This window comes from Bufo bufo, chromosome 10, assembly GCF_905171765.1.
Source record: "Bufo bufo chromosome 10, aBufBuf1.1, whole genome shotgun sequence".
Classification (NCBI taxonomy): Eukaryota; Metazoa; Chordata; class Amphibia; order Anura; family Bufonidae; genus Bufo; species Bufo bufo.
Window position 1 is genome coordinate 7,219,648 of NC_053398.1, and position 15,296 is coordinate 7,234,943.

The 15,296-nt window shown below is 49.6% G+C and overlaps 1 protein-coding gene across 1 annotated transcript; it reads left to right on the top strand.

Annotated features, from left to right (window-relative positions):
- Positions 1-4,843: 4,843 nt before the first annotated feature.
- Positions 4,844-14,195, top strand: C10H11orf58 (chromosome 10 C11orf58 homolog). The gene is made up of 5 exons (XM_040410058.1): positions 4,844-4,997; positions 7,969-8,052; positions 11,107-11,167; positions 13,113-13,222; positions 13,604-14,195. Exons 1-5 carry the CDS (start codon positions 4,926-4,928, stop codon positions 13,850-13,852), a joined length of 576 nt encoding a protein of 191 aa, XP_040265992.1. The 5' UTR covers positions 4,844-4,925; the 3' UTR covers positions 13,853-14,195.
- Positions 14,196-15,296: the final 1,101 nt, after the last annotated feature.

The following is a 15,296-nucleotide window of genomic DNA, read 5'->3' on the forward strand; positions in this document are numbered from 1 at the left end:
TGATGTTTTTATTGGTACCATTTTGGGTACATAGTAGTTTTTGACCACTCACTATTATGCTTTTTGTAAGGCAAGGTGACAAAAATGGCTATTTTGATAGAGCCGGTTGTAATGGACGTGGCGATACCTAATATGTCTATTTTTTTTTTCTTTTTTGCAATATTACATAATAAAAAGCATTTTTGAAAAAAATTCTTGTTTTTGTGTTGCCCTTTTCTAAGAGTCATATTTTTTATTTAGTACTTTTTGATCACTTGCTATTATGCTTTTTGTAAGGCAAGGTGATGAAAAATGTTTTGTTTTGTTTTTTTATGGCTTTCATCATGTGATAATTTTGTAGAGCCAGTTGACACGGACACGGCAATACCCAATATGTCTATTTCTATCATACATGGCTTGATTATGGGAAAAGGCTTTTTCAGAGACATGGGAGCACGCCACAAAGGGGTCAGGCCGGCACAGCACATGCAAAACCGGAAAACAGTACCAAGACCAGGACTGGCGGCACAGGGTCAAAATCCTGGCAACAGGCAGAAGAGGAACACAGGCAGGCAGACCAGAATAACAGGCTCAGGTCAGGTCAGACTGCAGACAGACTATGGAGTCAGGCAAAACACAGTCTGCAGACAGCCAAACGGATTAGAGATCCTTCACTGGTTCCAGCAGACTTGAAAGACCAGACAGAAACTGTTGCTCAGGCAAAGTGGTGGGACACACCACACAGAATATATAGCAGGGCTCATTAGTCAAGCAGGTGCACAAATAAACCATGCAGCATTAAAGGGGTTTTCCTAGATTTTCATACTGATGACCTATCTCAGGATCTGAGCTGATCGCCAGTGGTCCCAGGTGTCGGACCCCCACTGATCAGATACTGATGACCTATTCAGAGGACAGGTCATCAGTATAAAAATTCTGGAAAACCCTTTAACCCTTGCAGTGCTGCAGAGAATATCAGGATACAGAAACAAAGGAGAGATAAACCCTAGCAACGCTGCAGAAGGAGAGGCTTGGGGTAGCAGCAAGCCTCTCCCACTGACTCCCTGCATCCCAGGTTTAATTTACTGACATCAAAAATCTAGGGTTGATGCAACCAACATCTCATATTGGTAGTGATGGTGAACCATGCCCACCATCTCCGCAGAGGGCAGGGCCACTAACCTGCTTACCAATCCTCTCCTCCTTGGCAGGCTGATGTCTACTTCTGCTGTACCCCTAGGGCACGCACATATTCTATGGCTTTTAAAGGGCCAATGTGCACACCCTAATCTTTTCTAGCCAATGGCTGACAATCTAGGGCTACTTAAGACACATTCCCCTGTGAGAGGGAACATAAGCAATAGGATCTAGTACGCTAGGTTCCTGCAAAGTTGTACTGTTTATTCATTCATCTGCCTGTGAACTGACTTCTGTCTGTTTCCCGGATGTGACTCCTTATTGTCTGACCTTTACCTGATCTCCATACTGACCCCGTGCTGCCTGCCCTGACCTTAGGTTACAGAAATGTGGGTGCCTACAAGATGGGTTACAGATACGGGGAAGCCTGTGGGATCTGATACTGAGACAATTGTAGGATCGGATATGGGGGCACCTGTAGGACCGGATATAGATATAGGGGTGCCTGTAAATATAGATATAGGGGGCCTGTAAATATAGATATAGGGGGCCTGTAAGACCGGATATAGACCTGGGGGAGCCTGTAGGTCTGGATATAGATCTGAGGTTGCCTGTAAGACCAGATATAAATCTGGGGGCACCTCTAGGACCGGATATACAGTACAGACCAAAAGTTTGGACACACCTTCTCATTCAAAGAGTTTTCTTTATTTTCATGACTATGAAAATTGTAGATTCACACTGAAGGCATCAAAACTATGAATTAACACATGTGGAATTATATACATAACAAACAAGTGTGAAACAACTGAAAATATGTCATATTCTAGGTTCTTCAAAGTAGCCACCTTTTGCTTTGATTACTGCTTTGCACACTCTTGGCATTCTCTTGATGAGCTTCAAGAGGTAGTCCCCTGAAATGGTCTTCACTTCACAGGTGTGCCCTGTCAGGTTTAATAAGTGGGATTTCTTGCCTTATAAATGGGGTTGGGACCATCAGTTGCGTTGAGGAGAAGTCAGGTGGATACACAGCTGATAGTCCTACTGAATAGACTGTTAGAATTTGTATTATGGCAAGAAAAAAGCAGCTAAGTAAAGAAAAATGAGTGGCCATCATTACTTTAAGAAATGAAGGTCAGTCAGTCAGCCGAAAAATTGGCAAAACTTTGAAAGTAAGGGCTATTTGACCATGAAGGAGAGTGATGGGGTGCTGCGCCAGATGACCTGGTCTCCACAGTCACCGGACCGGAACCCAATTGAGATGGTTTGGGGTAAGCTGGACCACAGAGTGAAGGCAAAAGGGCCAACAAGTGCTAAGCATCTCTGGGAACTCCTTCAAGACTGTTGGAAGACCATTTCAGGGGACTACCTCTTGAAGCTCATCAAGAGAATGCCAAGAGTGTGCAAAGCAGTAATCAAAGCAAAAGGTGGCTACTTTGAAGAACCTAGAATATGACATATTTTCAGTTGTTTCACACTTGTTTGTTATGTATATAATTCCACATGTGTTAATTCATAGTTTTGATGCCTTCATAGTCATGAAAATAAAGAAAACTCTTTGAATGAGAAGGTGTGTCCAAACTTTTGGTTTGTACTGTAGATATGGGGCGCCTGTAGGACTGGATATAGATATGAGGACGTCTGTAGGACTGGATATAGATATGAGGACACCTGTAGGACCTGATATAGATCTGGGAGTGTTCGTAGGACTGGATATAGATATGAGGACACCTGTAGGACCGGATATAGATCTGGGAGTGTCCGTAGGACCGGATATAGATATGAGGAGACCTGTAGGACCGGATATAGATCTGGGAGTGTCCGTAGGAGTGGATATAGATATGAGGACACCTGTAGGACCAGATAGATCTTGGGATGCCTCTAGGACTGGATATAAATCTGGGGGAGCCTGTAGGATCGGATATAGATCTGGGGAAGCCTCTAGGACTGGATATAAATCTGGGGGAGCCTGTAGGACCGGATATAGATCTGGGGAAGCCTGTAGGACTGGATATAGATCTGGGGGAGCCTGTAGGATCGGATATAGATCTGGGGGAGCCTGTAGGACTGGATATAGATCTGGGGGAGCCTGTAGGATCGGATATAGATCTGGGGGAGCCTGTAGGACGGATATAGATCTGAGGGCGTCTGTAGAACCGGATATAGATCTGAAGGCGTCTGTAGGACCGGATATAGATCTTGGGGAGCCTGTAGGACTGGATATAGATCTGGGGGAGCCTGTAGGACCGGATATAGATCTGGGGGAGCCTGTAGGATCGGATATAAATCAGGGGGAGCCTGTAGGACCGGATATAGATCTGAAAGTGTTTGTAGGACCAGATATAGATCTGGGGGAGCCTGTAGGACCAGATATAGATGTGGGGAGCCTGTAGGATCGGATATAAATCTGGGGGAGCCTGTAGGACCGGATATAAATCCGGGGGAGCCTGTAGGATCAGATATAGATCTGGGGGAACCTGTAGGATAAGATATAGATCTGGGGGAGCCTGTAGGATCGGATATAGATCTGGGGGAGCCTGTAGGATCGGATATAGATCTGGGGAGCCTGTAGGATCGGATATAGATCTGAAAGTGTCTGTAGGACCAGATATAGATCTGAGGGCGTCTGTAGAACCGGATATAGATCTGAAGGCGTCTGTAGGACCGGATATAGATCTTGGGGAGCCTGTAGGACCGGATATAGATCTGGGGGAGCCTGTAGGACCGGATATAGATCTGGGGGAGCCTGTAGGACCGGATATAGATCTGGGGGAGCCTGTAGGATCGGATATAAATCTGGGGGAGCCTGTAGGACCGGATATAGATCTGAAAGTGTCTGTAGGACCAGATATAGATCTGGGGGAGCCTGTAGGACCAGATATAGATCTGGGGAGCCTGTAGGATCGGATATAAATCTGGGGGAGCCTGTAGGACCGGATATAGATCTGAAAGTGTCTGTAGGACCAGATATAGATCTGGGGGAGCCTGTAGGACCAGATATAGATCTGGGGAGCCTGTAGGATCGGATATAAATCTGGGGGAGCCTGTAGGACCAGATATAGATCTGGGGGAGCCTGTAGGATCAGATATAGATTTGGGGGAGCCTGTAGGATCGGATATAAATTTGGGGGAGCCTGTAAAACCGATATAGATATGAGAATGCCTGTAGTATAGGATATAGATCTGAGGGCGTCTGTATGATCCAGGGTTGCCAACCAGACATTTTCTTAATTCTGGACAACATATCCCAAAATCACGGACAGTCAACATTTTTTACGGACAAATTGGAAAACCATAATAAATAATAAGTATTATAAATAATCCATGTCTATAGCTCAATATACTGATCAGAACTCATTTACTGTGAGCTGTAAAATGATGATAATTACCAGTTATCTAGTCAAGCACCACCAGGCCACCAGCCTAAAAAAATAAAATCACAGACACATCAATTTTTTTTCACAGACACAGGAAAAAGTTGCCTATTTTTACAGACTGTCCAGAAATTGCTGGAGGGTTGGTGACCCTGTTGAGATCTGATATGGATATTTCTTCTGAAGCATGTGTATCCTATCCTCTGCAGGTTGATTAGCGCATGCGCTCTGCGATTGATTCAAATTCAACGGCTCCGAAGGCAACACCCTCTCACGGTCAGTGAAGGACACGTATCTAAGCCGACTGCACATGCGCAGAGAAGGATGACGGGAGATGTAGTTTTTACAGCAGACAGGAAACACGTGATCGCCACTGAACGATTACACATCCCAACGTCCTTTGCGTGTGTACGACCAGATCGGAGAACGGGAGCGATGAGTCGCAAGGCTGAGGGCGAGGAGCGTCGGCGGAGCCACAAGAGAGGGGCCCAAAGCCCGGACGACGAGGTGACGAATGATGCTGCTGATCTCTGCTTGGTATATGTCTGTAATAGTAAAGTACTGGACGCCTGACAGAGAAAAGGTGCCCCCTGTTGTCAGACCCTGCCCCCTCCCTCAGGCATTGCCCCCTGTTGTCAGACCCTGCCCCCTCCCTCAGGCATTGCCCCCTGTTGTCAGACCCTGCCCCCTCCCTCAGGCATTGCCCCCTGTTGTCAGACCCTGCCCCCTCTCTCAGGCATTGCCCCGTGTTGTCAGATCCTGCCCCCTCCCTCAGGCATTGTCCTGTTGTCAGACCCTGCCCCCTCTCTCAGGCATTGCCCCCTGTTGTCAGACCCTGCCCCCTCTCTCAGGCATTGCCCCCTGTTGTCAGACCCTGCCCCCTCTCTCAGGCATTGCCCCCTGTTGTCAGACCCTGCCCCCTCCCTCAGGCATTGCCCCCTGTTGTCAGACCCTGCCCCCTCCCTCAGGCATTGCTTGCCCCCTGTTGTCAGACCCTGCCCCCTCCCTCAGGCATTGCCCCCTGTTGTCAGACCCTGCCCCCTCCCTCAGGCATTGCCCCGTGTTGTCAGACCCTGCCCCCTCCCTCAGGCATTGCTTGCCCCCTGTTGTCAGACCCTGCCCCCTCCCTCAGGCATTGCCCCGTGTTGTCAGACCCTGCCCCCTCCCTCAGGCATTGCCCCCTGTTGTCAGACCCTGCCCCCTCTCTCAGGCATTGCCCCCTGTTGTCAGACCCTGCCCCCTCTCTCAGGCATTGCCCCCTGTTGTCAGACCGTGCCCCCTCTCTCAGGCATTGCCCCCTGTTGTCAGACCCTGCCCCCTATCTCAGGCATTGCCCCTCTTGTTGGATGGATGCTCGCCCCTCTTGCTCGCAGCCCACTTGTCCGATGGATGCTCCCCCCTCTTGCTCGCAGCCCACTTGTCGGATGGATGCTGCCCCCTCTTGCTCGCAGCCCACTTGTCGGATGGATGCTGCCCCCTCTTGCTCGCAGCCCACTTGTCGGATGGATGCTGCCCCCTCTTGCTCGCAGCCCACTTGTCGGATGGATGCTGCCCCCTCTTGCTCGCAGCCCACTTGTCGGATGGATGGTCCCCCCTCTTGCTCGCAGCCCACTTGTTGGATGGATGGTCTCCCCTCTTGCTCGCAGCCCACTTGTCGGATGGATGGTCTCCCCTCTTGCTCGCAGCCCACTTGTCGGATGGATGCTGCCCCCTCTTGCATGCAGCCCACTTGTCGGATGGATGCTGCCCCCTCTTGCATGCAGCCCACTTGTCGGATGGATGCTGCCCCCTCTTGCATGCAGCCCACTTGTCGGATGGATGCTGCCCCCTCTTGCATGCAGCCCACTTGTCGGATGGATGCTGCCCCCTCTTGCTCGCAGCCCTCTTGCAGGCTGATTAGTATGTGCACATCTCTCCTGGTGCAGGAGGAGGCACCTCTATGTGGTAAAAAGAATAATCTTCATTATTCAGTGTTTTCCAGGATGTTCCTCCTTTTGCTTTATTATCGCAAGCCTTTTTTTTTCTCTCTGCACTCTTGTAGGACACGTCCCTCCTCTCTCTCAGCTCTCTTGTCGGACGCTCTCACTTTTCTGTGCACTCTTGTAGGACACGTCCCTCCTCTCTCTCAGCTCTCTTGTCGGACGCTCTCACTTTTCTCTGCACTCTTGTAGGACACGTCCCTCCTCTCTCTCAGCTCTCTTGTCGGACGCTCTCACTTTTCTGTGCACTCTTGTAGGACACGTCCCTCCTCTCTCTCAGCTCTCTTGTCGGACGCTCTCACTTTTCTCTGCACTCTTGTAGGACACGTCCCTCCTCTCTCTCAGCTCTCTTGTCGGACGCTCTCACTTTTCTCTGCACTCTTGTAGGACACGTCCCTCCTCTCTCTCAGCTCTCTTGTCGGACGCTCTCACTTTTCTCTGCACTCTTGTAGGACACGTCCCTCCTCTCTCTCAGCTCTCTTGTCGGACGCTCTCACTTTTCTCTGCACTCTTGTAGGACACGTCCCTCCTCTCTCTCAGCTCTCTTGTCGGACGCTCTCACTTTTCTCTGCACTCTTGTAGGACACGTCCCTCCTCTCTCTCAGCTCTCTTGTCGGACGCTCTCACTTTTCTCTGCACTCTTGTAGGACACGTCCCTCCTCTCTCTCAGCTCTTTTGTCGGACGCTCTCACTTTTCTCTGCACTCTTGTAGGACACGTCCCTCCTCTCTCTCAGCTCTCTTGTCGGACGCTCTCACTTTTCTCTGCACTCTTGTAGGACACGTCCCTCCTCTCTCTCAGCTCTCTTGTCGGACGCTCTCACTTTTCTCTGCACTCTTGTAGGACACGTCCCTCCTCTCTCTCAGCTCTCTTGTCGGACGCTCTCACTTTTCTCTGCACTCTTGTAGGACACGTCCCTCCTCTCTCTCAGCTCTCTTGTCGGACGCTCTCACTTTTCTCTGCACTCTTGTAGGACACGTCCCTCCTCTCTCTCAGCTCTCTTGTCGGACGCTCTCACTTTTCTCTGCACTCTTGTAGGACACGTCCCTCCTCTCTCTCAGCTCTCTTGTCGGACGCTCTCACTTTTCTCTGCACTCTTGTAGGACACGTCCCTCCTCTCTCTCAGCTCTCTTGTCGGACGCTCTCACTTTTCTCTGCACTCTTGTAGGACACGTCCCTCCTCTCTCTCAGCTCTCTTGTCGGACGCTCTCACTTTTCTCTGCACTCTTGTAGGACACGTCCCTCCTCTCTCTCAGCTCTCTTGTCGGACGCTCTCACTTTTCTCTGCACTCTTGTAGGACACGTCCCTCCTCTCTCTCAGCTCTCTTGTCGGACGCTCTCACTTTTCTCTGCACTCTTGTAGGACATTTCCCTGCTCTCTCTCGCAGCTCTGTTGTTGGACGCTGTCGCTTGCTCTCTGCACTCTTGTGGGAGCTTCTCTCGCTTGCAGCTCTCTTGTCGGTCAGCGTGTTTGCACTAATAAATGTTTTTCACTTCCAGGCCGGTAGCTGCAGCTGGGAGAAGGCAGATCTCGGCAATGAGGAGCGGAAACAGAAATTCCTGAGACTTATGGGGGCCGCAAAGGTGAGGTGACAGGAGAAGCCGCAGTAGGAGATAAGTATTACCGATGGTGTCTGCCCAGCCATGACTTTGGGGTCTTGTGTCCAGGTAAAGGTAGTGCCATGATATTTAAAGGGGTTATCTCACTTCAGCAAATTGCGTTTATCATGTAGTTAATACAAGGCACTCCCTAACGTATTGTGATTCTCCATATTGCCTCCTTTGCTGGTTATACACTGCTCGTGTCCACGGTTATGACCACCGTGGAATTCAGCAGCGGTGGTCGTGCTTGCACACTATAGGAAAAAGCACCGTTCTCTCTGGTGACTGGGACTGTGGGAGCTCACACAGGCTGGTGCATTTTCCTATAGTGTGCAAGCATGACCACTACGGCTGGATTTACAGGGTGGTCGTAACCATGGAAACGAGCAGTGTATATTGTGATGGGAAAATGAGTTTAGCCAGCAAAGGAGGGAATATGGAGAACCACAATACATTAGTGTCTGGTATTAACTTTCTCTACATAATAAATGTCATCTGCTGGAGTCAGAGCACCCCTTTACCAATGCAGATGAAGACTGCGATTACTGGACGCACTGCGCAGCCCTTGACATCGTGTATCATGACCTCTGACCTTTAGTTATGGTGGGGGCAGGGCTCCTCTAAAGTAAATAATCATCTTTCTGATAGATGGGAGTTGCACATGGTGTCCGCTACTAACAGAACCCTGGCGGTCTGCGATCTATGGAGATTTTTTTTTTTCTCCATTGGTTCTATGTAAAATTCCCATGACCCTTATTCAATATCTGTTTATCCTGAGCTTCCTAGCTCATAAATAGAATGCGAGAACCACTGTAAAGACTGACACAGAGCGGATGTATTCTTGTTTTTAGAAGGCTGGATGACTTCCCCTGTGCAGTGTCATGATGGCCATTACTGGTGGAAAGAAATCTCAGCACTTCAGTTTTTGGCTCCTTCATACAATTCTGTATCGAGATGCAACATTGTGTTTAAAATGTGTCTGAAAGGGACGTGTCCCTTTGGCGTCGCACACATGTCCGATACAGGGGCCCTCCACTGCATTATACTTTGTGTTTACAATGGGAGCCTATGGGTGGTGGGTGCTGCGCTATGGCCTCCTTTGCCCCCGTCCGTGTATGCTCCGGGTGGTAGGCTGAAACCTAGGGACATTTATCAAACCTTTCACATCACTATTGGGGTGTAAAGGTCACAAATTATGTTATACACCAATTTTTGCACCATAACTTGACACTTTTTACGCCCTGAAAGCGGACAAACCCTTTAAAGAGAACCTAGTGATATGAAATACTGGGACAAAGTTGCTAGAAGTGGATTGGTGGTCCCCAGAACAGTCAGAACCCACAGCATTGCTAGAGGGGTATACGCGGCCAATAGGCAGAGGTGCCGTACGAGTACTTACCTGACCAATGCCCGTGTGCACAGCCTGTACAGTGCTAGTCCCACTGCTGGTGCCAGGCTAATATACAGGCTGACTAGTATGTGCACATCTCTCCAGGTACTGTGTGACTGCGCACCGGTGCAAGTAAGTGCTCATATGGTTCTTTCAGTTCTGTCTTGGTCCCGAGGCACCACCGCGTGGTAAAAAGAAGCCGTCACTGCAATAAAAATAATCTCCATTTAAGATTTCCCGGGGTTGTTGATGCTCGCAGGGTGTGCTCTCTAGTGATCGCTGGATGCACACGTGATGAGGGCTAAGATTTCTAGGGATTGTTGATGCTCGCAGGGTGTGCTCTCTAGTGATCGCTGGATGCACACGTGAGGAGGGCTGAGATTTCCCGGGGTTATTGATGCTCGCAGGGTGTGCTCTCTAGTGGTCACTGGATGCACACGTGAGGAGGGCTGAGATTTCCTGGGGTTGTTGATGCTCGCAGGGTGTGCTCTCTAGTGGTCACTGGATGCACACGTGAAGAGGGCTGAGATTTCCCGGGGTTGTTGATGTTCGCAGGGTGTGCTCTCTAGTGGTCACAGGATGCACACGTGAAGAGGGCTGAGATTTCCCGGGGTTATTGATGCTTGCAGGGTGTGCTCTCTAGTGGTCACAGGATGCACACGTGAGGAGGGCTGAGATTTCCCGGGGTTGTTGATGCTCGCAGGGTGTGCTCTCTAGTGGTCACAGGATGCACACGTGAAGAGGGCTGAGATTTCTAGGGATTGTTGATGCTCGCAGGGTGTGCTCTCTAGTGGTCACAGGATGCACACGTGAAGAGGGCTGAGATTTCCCGGGGTTATTGATGCTCGCAGGGTGTGCTCTCTAGTGGTCACTGGATGCACACGTGAAGAGGGCTGAGATTTCCCGGGGTTGTTGATGCTCGCAGGGTGTGCTCTCTAGTGGTCACAGGATGCACACGTGAAGAGGGCTGAGATTTCTAGGGATTGTTGATGCTCGCAGGGTGTGCTCTCTAGTGGTCACAGGATGCACACGTGAAGAGGGCTGAGATTTCCCGGGGTTATTGATGCTCGCAGGGTGTGCTCTCTAGTGGTCACTGGATGCACACGTGAAGAGGGCTGAGATTTACCAGGGTTGTTGATACTCGCAGGGTGTGCTCTCTAGTGGTCACAGGATGCACACGTGAAGAGGGCTGAGATTTCTAGGGATTGTTGATGCTCGCAGGGTGTGCTCTCTAGTGGTCACAGGATGCACACGTGAAGAGGGCTGAGATTTCCCGGGGTTGTTGATGCTCGCAGGGTGTGCTCTCTAGTGGTCACAGGATGCACACGTGAAGAGGGCTGAGATTTCCCGGGGTTGTTGATGCTCGCAGGGTGTGCTCTCTAGTGGTCACAGGATGCACACGTGAAGAGGGCTGAGATTTCTAGGGATTGTTGATGCTCGCAGGGTGTGCTCTCTAGCTGGTCGCTGGATGCACACATTGGGGTGTTGTATTTACATTATTTTGGGTGCCCCTGCTGGTTTTGCATCAATCAGGTTGGTTGCCACATGTGACTCTGCTCTACTTATTTTCGTGGAAGGGGGATAGTAAATTTTGTGCAACCCCCATCTTTTCTGGCATCTGACATTGAGCTGTGTTTGATTTCCAGAGAGAACACACGGGGCGTCTCATCATTGGAGACCACAAATCCACATCTCACTTCAGGTCAGGTAAGGAGTCATGAGGAGGGTACTGACATGGAGGAAAGGATTTACCGCTGACACCTGGGCTGTACTTAAAGGTCTGAAGTCTTCTTTACCCCTTAGTGACCACCAATGCTTTTTTTTTTTTTTTTGTCCTTTTAAACCTCTTGTCAGAGAGCTACACGAGTCTCCTGTGCAGGAGAGACCCCTTAGATGCTGCAGTCAGTATCTAAGCTGTTTCCAACGAGGCGTCTCTGTGATTGCGAGGTGCCAATGCCTTTACATGGCAGCCAGAGTCTAATGAAGGCCCCCCGGTCTGCCTTCCGTTTTTTCCGTCATGGCCCTATAGAGTGTCTGTCAGTTTCCTACTGTTAGCATAATGCACTGTACTACATAACGAGCACAGTTTATTATGGAAGAGATCAAAGGACTGCATGTCACAGTCCCCTGTGGGACTAGTAAGGCTACTTTCACACTAGCGTTCGGGTGTCCGCTCGTGCGCACCGTTTGAAGGGGCTCACGAGCGGCCCCGAACACATCCGTCTGGCCCTAATGCATTCTCAGTGGAGGCGGATCCACTGAGAATGCATCCGCCTGCCAGCGTTCAGCCTCCGCTCCGCTCAGTGAGCGGACACCTGAACGCTGCTTGCAGCGTTCGGGTGTCCGCCTGGCCGTGCGGAGCGGAGGCGAGCGGATCCGTCCACACTTACAATGTAAGTCAATGGGGACGGATCCGCTTGAAGATGACACTATATGGCTCAATCTTCAAGCTGATCCGTTCCCCATTGACTTTCAATGTAAAGTCTGAACGGATCCGCTCAGACAACTTTCAGACTTAGAAAATTTTCTAAGTAATAATGCAGACGGATCCGTTCTGAACGGATGCAAACGTCTGCATTATCGGAGCGGATCCGTCTGATGAAACATCAGACGGATCCGCTCCGAACGCTAGTGTGAAAGTAGCCTTAATGGTAAAAATTAAGAGACATTTGTATTAAAAAAATCTTTCAAGTAAAATATCCACCTTTTCTATGAAAAAAAAAAAAAAGGAAAATAACGACGAACTATAAAATTATCACATTATTAATTCTGCGTGGTGAATGCCAGAAACAACATACCAGAATCGCAGTTTTTGGCTTGTCTGCCACTTGCAAACATAGAATAGAAAGTGATTAAAATGTTTAGAGTACCCCAAAGTGTTACCAGTGAAGACCACAAGTCATCCCAGAAGAATCAAGCCCCCCACAGCGCTCCCTAGAAAGTTCTGGGTCTTGGGATATGGCCATTGGGTTATTGTGCAAAGGTAGTCAAATGCAAAAAAAAAAACACCAAATGAACACATCGTAGACCTGAAAAAAAAAAACCACATTTCTGCCACAGTTTAATGGGTTTTGTTATTTACGGCGTTGCCGCTGATGCCCATAACATTTTTAGTTATTTCTACGGGGCCGTGTGAGGCTCATTTTTTTTGTGGATGATCTGTAATTTTTATTGATAACATTTTGGAGTCTTTATGACTTTTTGATCACTTTTTATTTAAATTTTAATTTTTTTTTTTTTTGGGGGGAGGTAAAGCAACAAAAAAGCAGGGAGTCAACCTCTTTTACTCTCTGCCACCTCTGGGCGCCCCCTGCATGCGCTGTGGGTGACATGCCAGACCGCTCTTTCTACTGACCTCTGCTGGGGTCACCAGGACACATTCTTCATTTGTGAATGGCTCCGATTTGTGCCCCCAGCACTGATCTGTGACTGAATATCTGCTGCAGGTGCCTCTGTAAGTCCTATTCAGATTCCCAGGATGGTCCCAGACCTCTAACCTGCCTTGTCTGAATGTACGCCGAGCGTCCTTTGTGCAGCCCGCATGGTCCAGCTGCTGTTGGGGACATCTTTAGGAGCGCAGCCGTTATGTCGGTGTCTGGTGAGCACCCCTGGAGTCTCTGCCTCTTGGTAATGAGGATCTTCTGCTTCACAGGAGACGAAGATCGCAAAATGAACGATGAACTGGAGCATCAGTTCCAGCAGGGCATGGACAGCAGCATGTCTGGGAGAAACCGGCGCCACTGCGGCCTCGGATTCAGTGAGGTAAGTGTGTACATTATAATTACCGGACTGTGTCCCCCGCTCAGTGCTTTGCATCACTGCGACTATTGTCCACCCCATCGTTTGGCATGGGTGCCTCATTATTGCTTTTTTTTTATTTTTTGGGGTTAATTCTGGCTTTTCTGTCCCCAGCTTCTTCTTAGGCTTCCTTTCCTGGAGCTCTTCCTTATGGGCTCCAGAAAAGCAATTATCAGTAACGGTCGTTTTCTTCGTGCATGTGCAGAGGCCACGCACAGATAGGGGGCACTATGTCTGGTAAAACTCTAAGGTGTTGTGGTGGGAGAGTCCCAGCAGATGCCCCCAGTCACCCCCACCCCCTCCTCAGTTTCTGTATGACATAAATGATGACTTTTATCTTTGTAGCCTGTGGGTTCAGAAGAAAAGCAGCCTTCTCCAGAAAGCTGCCCCGGCGCAGAGAACCAGCCGGACTCAGGTGACAGCGCCAGCGACTCCGAGGACCAGCCGGCAGGGAAGACCGCCAACCACAGTGCCGCTCCAGCAGAAACCACCGAGCACAAAGCTGCCGCCATACAGAGCAATAATGACAGCTCCTCTGAAAAGAAAGCCAAGTGCAGCTACAAAATGCAGTTTGTCAAGTCCAGCGGATTATAACCCCCTTTATTGTGGGGGGGCCCTGGTGTGGGACATTAGAAGGAAGCATGGACCCCCAATGTGGTTTACACTGGATGTCCTGAGCCATGAAGAGGGGGAGAGTGATATATATTCTGCCGCTTGCCCTCCGCACTCCTGTGACCCCCCATCCCCCCCAACACGCTCATGTCTCTTCCCATAGGGTTCCTGTGGATCACTGACTGGTCGGCTTTCCGGCAGCAATGAGGGCAATTTTAGCGGGTTTCATTTTTGTACATTTTCCTTTATTTGGATATTTTTTTTTCTTGCTTTGTGAAATAAACCTGAATCAAGGGCGCAGTTCTGTGGTCACTGTGTGGGCGCCGGACTCTGCGCTTATACAGGAAATACAAATCCCAGCGTCACTGCTTCTGTCGGGGTAGGATTTTGGTCTCCAGGGTCTGTCTTTAGCTGGAAAAGCTGGGTGACATCCATCATGGCCGCCATCACGGTCCCCCTAACTTTACTGGCTTCTATATAGCTGATTGTCCAGTGTGTTTGCCACCCAGCTTTTCCACAGTTCTAGAGGATGAACCCTTATGGATCTCGGCACCCATGATGGTTGTCGCCCAGCTTTCCCAGTTACAGATGGTTTTCTTCACTTGGTACGGTATATGGTGGGCTTATAACGGGACATAAGATTAAGAAGAGGTAAGCCAGTCTCGGCAGACCTTCAGGGCTTGTCTGCAGCGAGAAGTGGTGGAGACGGCTGCTTCTCTGATCATGGCCGTCGTTAGATGGCGGTATTCATATGTTGCAGTTTGTAAGATGTCTTTTTCCATTGGTGTATTTCTAGAAATGGTAACTGACTGCACTGCGGACCTGGCCGCGTATCGGGGATGGGATGTTAAGATGGAGGGCCTGATGTGGAGTCTGGCAGCCATGTTGTGGGGCCTATAGCACCACTCGGCTCCAGCAGCTGAGACTATGGATGATGGAGCAGCAGGCACTGAGGACAGGGAGCTGCAAATGGTTAAATCACCCAAAATACCCTAAATGTAGAAATCCTGCAGTCATCTTTAGCGCTGTTCCGTTGTTTCTGGCCTCCATGACAGTTCTTGTATACATTGAACTGGGAGTAGCAGCAGTAATGGGGGCCATGCTGGCTGTCCTGAGCCGTCAGGTATATCTATGTGTGTGGCCTCGTGGTGCTCAGTAGCCCCTCCGCCCATGTGGGACCCGGGGCCCTCACACCTGGTTTGCTTCCCTCGCCCGTCTGCCTGTAGTTTCTCGGTGCGGTTATCACACAGAATGCCTCAACAGGCGACTATTAAAAATGCCCTTTACTCCATTCTGGGCTTTGAACTGAAGAAATAAGTGAAGAAGTTTCTGCGGAAAGTTCATTGCAGTCGATTTAGTTCAGCAGCGCGGATAATAGAGAGAAGATGCAAACGGGTCAAAGCCAATCAATATGCCGGTTCAAACA